Source organism: Alligator sinensis, unplaced genomic scaffold (assembly GCF_000455745.1).
Source record: "Alligator sinensis unplaced genomic scaffold, ASM45574v1 scaffold150_1, whole genome shotgun sequence".
NCBI lineage: Eukaryota > Metazoa > Chordata > Crocodylia > Alligatoridae > Alligator > Alligator sinensis.
This window is the reverse complement of record NW_005841840.1, coordinates 5,365,751-5,377,715: the sequence shown is the minus strand read 5'-3', so window position 1 is coordinate 5,377,715 and position 11,965 is coordinate 5,365,751. Positions and strand designations below refer to the sequence as shown.

The 11,965-nt window shown below is 40.3% G+C and overlaps 1 protein-coding gene across 5 annotated transcripts in view; it reads right to left on the bottom strand.

The window, feature by feature from the left end:
* Nucleotides 1-11,965, bottom strand: part of SPATA5 (spermatogenesis associated 5) — a 328,502-nt gene that overhangs the window by 272,593 nt on the left and 43,944 nt on the right. For all 5 annotated transcript variants that reach the window (XM_025204774.1, XM_025204765.1, XM_025204785.1 and 2 more), the window contains one exon: nt 1,463-1,617. In XM_025204774.1, the coding sequence (XP_025060559.1) occupies nt 1,463-1,617 (155 nt within the window). The remainder of the gene's footprint in view (nt 1-1,462; nt 1,618-11,965) is intronic.

Sequence of the window (11,965 nt, the reverse complement as noted above, 5' to 3'; positions counted from 1 at the left end):
GGGGGGGGGCGTCATTTTAAATTTAAAGTCATCTTGGCTTCGGGTAAATATGGTAATAGTTACAAATTCTTCTGTTACTAAACTGTTTATTTGGCTTTTTTTATTTTAGGAGGCATACCTAGTTTGTATAGAGTAATGCAGGGCCCATTAGAACAACACAAGATTAAGTTGTATGATTATTGAAGGCAGACTACAAGACCTTTGGGAAAAGGACCATTTCTTTTCTATATTTGTACAACATGAAATGCAACAGGGTTCCAAATGGCAATCCATTGCGGCACTACTCTAATACTGATATTTAAATAAATGATTACTATATTCCAAGGCTGAGATGGCTCCCCTGCATCAAAACCACAAGCCTAAAATGTTTTTAAGAAGTAGACTAAACAAGAATGCAGTGAAAGAATTTGTGACAGAAGGTGGCAATCCAAAATGTGACCGGACCATTATTTTCTCATTTCATATTTTTCAAATGAGCACGCACATTCCACAGTAGCACTGAAGCACTGAGAAGAACAGACTTCTGAAGAGATTGCTGCTGACCAGCAATGACTCAGGTGAAGTCCCATTCTGCCTTCAAAGCCATGTCATCTCATTTAAGTCAGTGACAGATGCAACAACATGTAAATTGTGTCCACTTCCTTTCAGTGATTCCAGTTTTGTTTAACCAGACAATTTATCAGCTATTTTCTAAGCAAAACAGGCACACCTTTCCATTCCCTTATTTCCATATACTCCGGTAGCAAAGCCAACACTTTGTTTTCGATTGAATTCGTTGCTACAGTGCAAATAGGTGAAATGTACACTCTAAACTTGTATGTTAAAACTTTTAATGCTTTAACCCAACGCTGCAGAACTAGCAACACACAGGTTGCATGAAGCCTGTAAGGGGTTTTAGTTTGCAGCCCCTGAGTTCCTGCCTGGCCACATCTCTTCAGTTCACACTTCCTATGCTGGGTTCCAGGTTTTCTGCCCACTGCAGGGGGTATTGTGACACAATACAGCACAGCACAGGATGGTCAGCGTGAGGCATGGCACTGCACAGCGATAGGGCATCTGCATGGGCATGTGATGCAGCACCTGCAGGGGGAGCATCCACACAAGGTTGTTGCAGTGGCATGGGGAAGGAGGCATACAGTGCAATGTGGTGTAGTGCATCCATGAGCCTGTGGCCCAGAGGCCCACTAGATAGCCCTGCCTTAATCTATTTGGAGACTCTGGACGTGGAACACAGTTAATGAGAGGTCCTCTTGCAGTGCCATTTGGTTACTCTGAATGACAATGCCAGAAATAAAACTCAGAATGTTTAAAAAAAAGAAGCTGGCAAATAACATTGATTGGTAACTTGAGCCTACTTTTTTCTAATATGAACCTTTGTGGATAAGGTTTTTCAAAGTTAAAGTATGACCTTTCTGAGTTTAACTTTAACAATGCTTCTAGTGTATTGTAGAATATTACTTACTTTTGGTACATCGATAGCTACCTCTCTCATGGCGCTGGGCCTAACATCATTCATCCCCTGCAGGAAGTCATTGAAAGTAATCATCACTGACCCAGCCACCTCACTGTCTAATAGGTTAGTCTGTTTTCCCAGTGCTCTCCGCAAGGCATATAAACCTATTAAAAAAAAATTAAACATACATTGACTTCATCCCGTTTCCCACAAAGACAATATACACATAACATATGCACAGACTGCAGCACTGGAAAGGAAATAAGCTTCAAAAAGATCACCATAATGTTAGGCTCTAACTAGGTCAAGGAACACAACGGATTTTTCCAATGAAAGAAAAGGGGAAAGAGGAACTTATGGTTACATGTAGAATATATACTAGATTTGGTCCCAAGGATGGATAAAAATAGGCATGATGCCCACAAAAAATAGAACAAAACTGGTTAGGATAATTTTTTAAGTCTCTTTTTAAGAGAAAAAAATACAAATGTCTGACTGATATATAGGAATAATCAGTTTATTCAAGATGGGCTACCTCATCTGTTCCCCTATCAGTATAGGCTTGCATCCTACTGGTTTATTTTCTAGTACTCCAAAATGATTTAAGTGATGAAATTTCTGCTCTCTTCATTGGGACATTTTCCACTATCCAATATAATTCACTGCTAGGAGTTTTTTTCATTGTGTCCTAAATAAAACTTTCCCCGTGTTTTTTTTATATGTCTTAAGTACCTCTGTGCATGCTTTTTTATCTTTTCGAAGTCCACATCTTACAGACACTTAACAGTCACAACTCCTTTTCTCCTCTGTTTACTCAAATCATATGAAATGCACATAGTCTTTCCATACAATTAAATACCTCAGAAGTTTTATCTTTTCCCTCTCTGGGTACAGAGGTACCCAGAACTAAACTCATGGGTACTGAGCTACTAAGTGATATCTCACCAGTTCCATACAGAAAGGGACTGCGCTAAAGCCTTGTTTGGGGAGTGAGAACTCAGAGTATGCTATGCAAAAGCCCCAGAGATTTTCCTGCATTTAATTTGTCTTTCAAGATTTAATATCAATTTGTTTTCTTCCTTTGTTTATTTCCACTACCCTCTTGTTTAAAAAACATTATAATATGAAAAAGATCGACTTTTGTAGGGCAAAATTTAACCTATTTTGCTCTACAAAACATAAAGGTAGTTACTGTGGTATCAGTTCATTACAGATGAGCCACCAAAAGACATATATAGAATAATTTTAACAATTTAATTTTACTGATTAATCAAGCTGATTAATTTTAACAAAACAAAATATGTCAATCTATGCTAAAGAAAAACAATAAAGACAAGGGATAAGCTATTTTTAAATAAATCAGAAGATTCTTCTTTCCACTGAGGCACTTACAAACTTTGACACAGAAAATCTGGGACAATTACAGGAATCCTCCATTTCCTACAATACATAAAATGTGTGAAGAGATATAATATCTCCCCTGTGTATCAGTACAGCTGGAAAGTCTCCTTACACCATCAATTACTACAGAAGCGTGAGCACCTGCACTCACTGCACAGGATCTTTAATACAATAAAAAGAAAATGTTTGTAATTCAGGTTTCCCCTAGTCTGAAACATTCAGAAACAACAGGATATATAAATAAAAACATTTCTTTAAACCAAATGGGATGCTGCAATGCTAGTCACAAGAGAAGTGAAAAATTTAACTCTCTTGAACATCGTGGTTCTTTCCTATTTCCCCCAGCAAGTTATTTTAAAAAAAAAGATAGCTTCAACAACAGGACAGCAATTCAATCCACATTTTGCCTTAGGTTAAAGGTATTTACGAAGTTAATTCATAAGGCATGCACAATTTAAAATAAAAGATTACATATTTACTAGGGAAAAGTTATGTCTTTGGGGAAAGCAAATAAATTATAAAGATCTCTGCTCTTCAATTTAAAACATCCTTTCTATCAGGTACAAATTTAACCAAAAGTCTATTTGATGATTTTTTTCATGTATCATGTCTACCTTTTTATTTGCGTAAATAAAATGTGCCTTCTTTTTCCTTTATGAAAATATAACCTTAAAAAGGGCAAATAGGAACATGGGTCTTATGCACTCTTGCTGCCAGTGCTAGTAAGCATATCTGAGTGAAGTTTCATTGATCAGTAGTGGGTTTGAAATGCAGCAGCTATGATCCAGAACAGGGATAAAAAGGTCACGGCTCTCCAAACAAAGACTGAATTCATTAAAGCATGTGTGAGCACACACCATTACACAGGTCAGCATTTAATTGAAACAATGTTTTACATTAAAACAAATATAAAAAACAGATTGAAAATGAGAGCATGATTCTTCCTGTTTCCTCCTGTTGTTATAATCTTTCTTTCCTGCTCTCCACATTGACCCCTGACAAAAAAGTCTTATTAAACTACAGAAAGATATAGCCAAAAAGGGCTGCCAGGGGGAGAAAAACACACACCCCTCCCCTTTGAGCCACAGAAAGGTCTATTTAGTATGAAGATGTCTTATGTACATGCTGGTTGAACCTTTTTTTGATGGATGGGGCAATGACAGGGGAACACACACACACACACACACACACACACACACACACACACACACACACACGTGACCATAAGCTTATTTCTGTGGAAGCATAAAGTTATGAATGTTTAATTCAGATGTACTATATATTGTATCCCAGAAAATACCAAACATTTGGTCTTTGCAGATGAGCTTCTTAGGATAGGATGTCTCTAGCTTGTTTTGAACCAGACAGTGTTTATCCTCTGTTGTAAACTGGTTCTACTTACGCATTTATGCACAAGTTTTGCACACTCATTTTCAGGCATGACAGATCTGAAGTGTATTAATGAGCAGAGACATTCTATTATCTTCATTAAATAGGTATCTATACCTTTAGCCTCTCTCATACAATAATAGCCTCTACTCAAATGAGAAGTCTTAGCAAATACAGTAAAAAACAAACAAATAGCTTTTCCACATAGTTAATGGAACGATCTATGTGAGTAAGGACTCCTTGTTCTGAGTTTTGGGTTGCAGGATTTGTTCCTATATACAGCAGAAACTTAACCAGGAGGACAAAGTATTTAAATATACTAGAGCTCTGCTTCCCAAACAAGGCATAAATGGAAACTTCTGAAATAAAACCAAAAGAAGCAAACATAAGTCTATTATGCATCATCACAAACCATGGAAAATAAACAGTTTGTTCTACTCTCCAGCACTGTGTGTTACACCTCACAAATTCATCCTGTCTGTCTAGGACAGAAGAAGCAAGTGAGGAGAACAATTTGTCATGGTACAGCTGCTTCTCTTCTGTCGCATATTAAAAGCGAGTACACAATATTATTTCCCTTTAATTTATTCTTGTTCATAGCTGTGGTTAGGTGTTAGCACATTATGATAATATATGGCTAAGTGTAAGAACACTACTATGTAGCTATATTTTGTCAGATTCTATACATAGTTACACCCCAACAGGAATAATAAAAAGTGTCTAGAGAATGAATACCCAACATGTCCATTTTAGGTTTGACAGATTGAGAATACACAGAAGATGTGGAGATGTTATCAATGTGATTAAATGTATTTATCATGTTTAACTGCCTCATGTTCATTCTTTCCATTAATCCGTCTCCCCCACAATTATTCTAATACTCAAAATGTGTGAATGACTTAAAATAAAATGGCAGTTGTTTGAACCCAACTTGCATGATTTGCCTCCAAAATTACAACAGCCCAAACTGTTGCACGTGGACCATTCGTTCTTACATCAAAGACGGGTTTCGGATCAAATACCTTGTTACCCTGCAGGGCTGGAAATGGGAGATTTATACCATCCAAGCGAAACATGGGGGAAAAACATGTTCAGCTTTCTAAAGCCAACAGATGGAGTACTTGCTTCTATTTATGCCTTCCATTTGGGAAGGTCCCTAGATATCGTTCATTATTCTTAAATTAAATTTTCACTGCCTCAGTGTGCATTTAAGTTAGACAAGGCACCTGGCTGAACAGGCAGAAGGCTACAACTAAACAGTTCCAGTATTTTATTAAACTTGCTAAATATTTCTAAAATAAACAGCTTTTCTACTATCTGTGCAATACAGAGATTTGAATCAAGGTGACATGAGTAACTGAAAAGTGACAATCATGCACTGTACAGTATACACATCGCACATCTAAATACACAGCACACTTTCAACTACCAAATACCATAAATGAGAAAAAGATACAACAAAAGTAACCAGTTTATTTCACAGATGTGACCCTTTCTGTTCAGCCATGTTGACAAATCTCCCTCTTTTAAGGGGGAGTTTAGTAATCTCCTATCCAATTCACGCCCCACCCCAATTCCTGTTCACATAACTTTCCCATAACAACTAGGCACTGCCTAGTATGTATATACATATACATACATACATACATACATACACACACACACACACACACACAGAGGAACATCAGGGAAATGGTCTTTTGAGGGTTTTTCCCCCAGACCTGAAACAAGGAGAGGCAGCACTACATGACCAGCCTGCTCTTCATGGACAACCAGTAAATGCTGCACAGATCATTCTGCTGGGCTCATTGCCTTTAGTTTTATAGTTTGAACAAATGTAGATACACTTTCATTTATATCTCTGAAAGGATGATATATCATCTTGGGAATTTTTTTAAATGCCAATATGCAGACAAATACACTGACAAAAAAAATATAACACATGCTGAAAGCACTATATTGCTGCCTATAATGGATTTTATTTTTTTTTAAAAGAGGTTTTTAGCTTAATCTGTATATAAAGGTACATTCCCAATTTAGAAATTGTGTTTATTACAAAAACAAAAGTCCTTATTTTTAGTTTTAAAACTATATTCTATAATCTGCTTTAACTACCAGAGCAATATGGAAAAATCCCTGAAGAACTTTTATGTACTGTTTGCACAGGAAAGATAATGCTCTTAAATCCCTCGTAACCATAACACTGCGAGTTCATGCAGCTAACCCTGAGCTCTAATCTACTCTAGGGATTGTGTACACGATTTATAGTCCTTCATGAATAGTCTGGCATTTGCTGGAACATGTCTACAGGACTGAGTAGAAGTTGCTGAGAGGTACAGCAAGGGGAAGAGAATGATGAGGAATTGTTTTCAAAATTTCTATCATAGCTTGCTCACAGATCAGACTTATTTCCTAAAAAAATAAAGACATACCTCTACTTCCAGTCCATTCAAGCCTATCCTACTTAAGATTGGCCATATTTGCACAGTAGGAAATAAAGGACTGCAGGGCTACTATTAAACTATCACAAGTCAGGGTCAGACATGACAGTTAAGCAGCAAAGCTGTAATCTAATCTTTACTAATTAATCTTTCTAATCTAATGCAGACTATATGAAAATGCCACCATCTAATGCAACAGATCTACTCTACAATCATACCTGCTTATGCTGCATACAAATGCATGTTATTACACTTTTTACTCTTGCAGAGCCAACAGAGAGATGGTTTTCCCACCAGCAGGATTTTTAAGTAAAGTTTAATTCCAGAAACCCCCAGAACTGTTAATGAAGCAAGCCAAAGAGAACCTGAAACTTCCAACTCTCAGGTCAAGTTTTCAACAGTAGCAGCAATACAAACTTCATGATTTTGCAAAGTATACTTTACCTAAAACTTATTTAGAGCCAATAACCATGGAAGCCTCCCCCACTGGACACCATTCAAACACAAATTTGTTCAAGATGCCTACTTTATATTCTGGATCCTCCTTCTTTAGAGTAAACCAGGGTGGCTTACTAAAGGCCTCATTCTTATTTCAGAAACAAAACTTCCAGTGACTTCAATACATCCAGGATTTCATATCAATTGTCCATGTGTAAATTACATATACAACTGGATTACAGACCAAATTTAAAAGAAAAAAAATAAAGAAATTACTTGCAGAGATGCTACTGCATTTCAGTCAGGAGGCATCTTCACTGTGGTTACCTTCAGCATGTAAACTTGCAGACACAGAATTAGAAGAGAAATATATAGAAATGACAGCCAAAATCCAAACAGACTTGGATGCAAAAATGTAACTGGACTAATGTGTGTGAAATGGAAGAGCTGGAGACCAAAGCCCTGAGGTAAGTGGGGAAGCGAGAGACCAGAAGGGGGCCAGAGGGGAGGTGCTCTCTTACTTCCTGAGAAATCAGGGCAATCGACTAGTTAAATCATGTACCCGGACACAAATCCATGGAGCCTGGGAAATGAGCAGGAAGAATAGTCTCTGGGTTAGGGTCAGAGGGGAGAGCAACAAGGGTGATGTTGTAGTGAGGGTCTGCTACATACCACCAGACCAGGAGGTAGTGGTGGATGAGGCTTTCTTCAAACAGCTAGATGAGGTTTCCCAATCGCAAGCCCTGGTTCTCATGGGGGACATCAATCATCCTGACATCTGCTGGGAGGGCAATACACCAGTGCACAGACAATCCGGGAAGTTTTTGGACGGTGTTGGGGACAACTTCCTGGTACAAGTGCTGGAGCGGCCAAATAGGGGCCATGCTTCTTGACCTGCTGCTCACAGACAGGGAAGAACTGGTGGGGAATGTATAGCGGGTGGCAACTTGGGCAGCAACAACCACGAGATGATGGAGTTCAAGATCCTGAGAAAAGGAAAGATGGAGAGCAGCAGGATAAGCACCCTAGACTTCAGAAAAGCAGACTTTGACTCGCTCACAGGACTCATGGGCAAGATCCCCTGAGAAGCCAGACAGAGGGGGAGAGGAGTCCAGGAGAACTGGCTGTACTTTTAAAGAAGCCTTACTGAGAGTGCAGGAACAAACCATCCCTATGCACTGAAAGACTGGCAAGTGTGGCAGAAGACCAGCTTGGCTTAGCAGGGAACTCTTCAGCAAACTAAATCAAAAAAAGGAAGCTTATAAGAAGTGGAAACCTGAACAAATAATTCGGGAGACGTATGAGAGCATTACTTGGGCATGCATGGATGAAGTCAGGATGGCCAAAGAGCAACTGGAGTTGCAGCTGGCAAGGGCTGTGAACGGTAATAAGAAGGGTTTCTACAAGGATGTAAGTAGCAAAAGCAAAATGGGGGAAAGTGCAGGTCCCTTACTGAATAGGGGAGGCAACCTAGCGACAGAGAATGCAGAAAAGGCTGAAGTGCTCAATGCCTTCTTCGCCTCAGTATTCACTGAGGCAAGGTCAACTCCCAGACTACTGCACCTGGCAGCACAATGGCAAAAGAAGAGGTTAGGGGCTGTTTAGGAAAGCTGAACATATACAAGTCCATGAGGCCGTATGGGATGCACCCAAGGGTACTGAGGGAGCTGGCTGATGGGACTGCAGAGCCACTGGTCATCATCTTTGAAAACTCATGGTGATCAGGAGAGGTCCCAGATGATTGGAAAAGGGAAACCATAGTGTCCATATTATATTTAAGAAAGGGAAAAGGGAGGATCTAAAGAACTACAGCCTAGTCAGCCTCACCTCAGTGCCTGGAAAAATCATGAAGCAGATCCTCAAGGAATCCATTTCTAAGCATTTGGAGAAGTTGATAGTTAGGAACAGTCAGCATAGCTTCACCAAGGGCAAGTCATGCCTGACCAACCTGATTGCCTTCTATGAGATGACTGGCTCTGCGGATGCAGGGAAACCTGTGGTTGTGGTATACCCTGATTTTAGCAAGACTTTTGACACAGTCTCCCACAACATTCTCACAGGGAAGCTAAAGAAGTACAGGCTGCATAAATAGACTGTAAGGTGGATAGAAAACTGGCTGGAGCATCGGGCTCAAGGGGTAGTAATTGATGGCTCAATGTCTAGTTGGCAACCAGTACCAAGTGAAGTGCCCCACGGGTTGGTCCTGGGGCCAGTTTTGTTCAATGTCTTCATCAACAACCTGGAAGATGGCATAGAGTGCACAGAAAGTTTGCAGATGACACCAAGCTGGGGGGAGTAGTAGATATGCTGGAGGGTAGGGCTAGGATTCAGAGTGACCTAGATAAATTGGAGGATTGAGCCAAAAGGAATCTCATGAGGTTCAACAAAGACAAGTGCAAAGTCCTGCACTTAGGATGGAACAATCCCATTCACTGGTACAGGCTGGGGGCTGACTGGCAGGGCAGCAGCTCTGTAGAAAAGGACCTGGGGGTTACAGTGGACAATAAGCTGAATATCAGCCAACAGTGTGCCTTTGTTGCAAAAAAGCCTAACAGCATACTGGGCTGCATCGGTAGGATCGTTGCCAGCAGGTCAGGGGAAGTGATTATTCCCCTCTATTCAACACTGGTGAGGCCACATCTGCAGTACTGTGTTCTGTTTCCCCCCCCCACCAACTACAGGAAGGATGTGGACAAATTGAAGAGAGTCCAGCAGAAGGCAACAAAAATGGTGAGGGGGCTGGGGGACATGACTTAAGGAAACACTGAGGGAACTGGACTCATTTAGTTTAGAGAAGTATAGAAAGAGGGAATTTAATAGCAGCCTTCACCTACCTGAAGGGGGGTTCGAAAGAAGATGGAGCTAAACTGTTCTCAGTGGTGACAGATGACAGAACAAGGAGCAATGGTCTCAAGTTGCAGCAAGCATAGTTTAGGTTAGATATTAAGAAAAACTCTCTCACTAGGAGGGTAGTAAAACACTGGAACAGGTAACCCAGAGAGGTTGTGGACTCTCCATCCTCGGAGGTTTTTAAGACCTGGATAGACAAAGCTTTGGCTGGAATGATCTAGTTGGGGATGGTCCTGCTTTGAGCAGGAGGTTGGACTAGATGATCTCCCGAGGTCCCTTGCAACCCTAATTTTCTATGATTCTATGAAACGAAATACAAAGTGAAAAACATAAATGTTACAAATAGTTAGAGATATATGGTAATTAAATTAAAATAGAGAATGAAATAAAGCAGGAAATACCCTGTCAGAATAAAAGAGCTCACGAGTTCCCTCAAAATATTTCAAATGTTTTTACAAGTGACCTATTGATATGAATGTATTATCTAGGGAGAAAAATAGTCGCATTCTGAATATATAACTTAAAACTATAAATAAATTATGTCCGATAGATAGAACAAGGAATACAGGTTTGAGGTTTAATACCTTGCTACTTTGCCACATTTTGTAGATGATGCTTAGTGGTAAGACATTTCCCTAGACAGTTAACAGGACAGTTAACTCATTAAGGGAAGATTAATGTTATTTCTCCAGTGACTAAGTAGCAGTCCCAATGATTTGAATAGTGACCCCAGTTACCCTACTTTAGCTAAAAAAGTGGTTTAGTCACATTAGGAAGAAATTGGGTAGGCCTGGAGCAAAAGAAGAAAATTCAAAAAAGTGTATTCAATCTTGTAGGTCCCAAAGATAACATAATGGGGGAGGGAAAATGACTTGTAAATAATCAGGTAGAATGCACTTTAAGAATTATTCAGTTATGGCAAGTCCAGGTAGACTTGCAAAAATTTAAGAGGGGAGGGAGGATGGAATGGCATAGTATGTCAATACTGCCCTTGCAGCAATCCCAAGATTGCTAGTGAGAAAAAACCCCTACCCATCCACTTCTGCTCTACGCTGAAAAAAAAAAGTAGGGTCATCAGAAAAGCAGTGCAGAGCATGTCCAGCATCACTCTCGGGAATACACCCAAAACTAAGATCCTGTGAGGGACAACATTTTTTGGCAAGCAGCATGTACAAAGCAAGAGCAAGTAGGCAGGGCTTGGTTCTTAGTTGTGGCTTCTGAATCACCATGGAGATGGTATGGGCACATCCTTAGTCCTCAGACATATAAAAGCCCTTTGAAGCAAACACAAGTGTCAGGATCCAATTGTTTTTTTTTAAAGCTGCATAGGGTGATTTCAATGGAAGCCAGATGCCTGGATACCTTTAAAAACAACTGACTCCAGGTGTTTACTCATAGCCAAATCCACGTTGACCATTCAAAGCTGCCATAAGCAAGAAGCTAAAGCTTCTACCCTTTTTCATGGGAAAATCCACGTGTGGCATAAAGATCTTGGCATATTCTACAGAGACTGAATTTGAGGCCAGAAACAGGCAATCTTTGAACAGGAGAATAGTCCCTACCAGACCCTTCTAGCTGGTATAAATTAAATGTGCACTGCTCTAACTTACCTCTGGAGTTGGACTGATTCCCAGCTTTCCCCAAGTTGGAGAAGTGAAGATGATTTAGTCAGGCTTGTCCAACATGCGGCCCACCAAGGCATTTTCTGAGGTCCGCGATGCCACGACGGGAAATGAAAGTAAACACTGTTTACTTTTGTTCCCACCCCTTGTCCCTCCCCCAGCAGCTTCCTAATGGCTGCTGAAGGGCTGGGGAAGGGACAACATTCTGACGCGGTGCATGTGGGCTTGACGTTGCCGACGCGGTACATGTGGGAAGAGAAGTAGCCATGTGCCTCTCGGGACAGGATGAGCCCAGCCAGAGCAGCAGGGGCTCAGCTGCACTTTCCCCCTACCTGCGCCAGTCAGTCCCGAGTGGCACACAGCTCCACCGC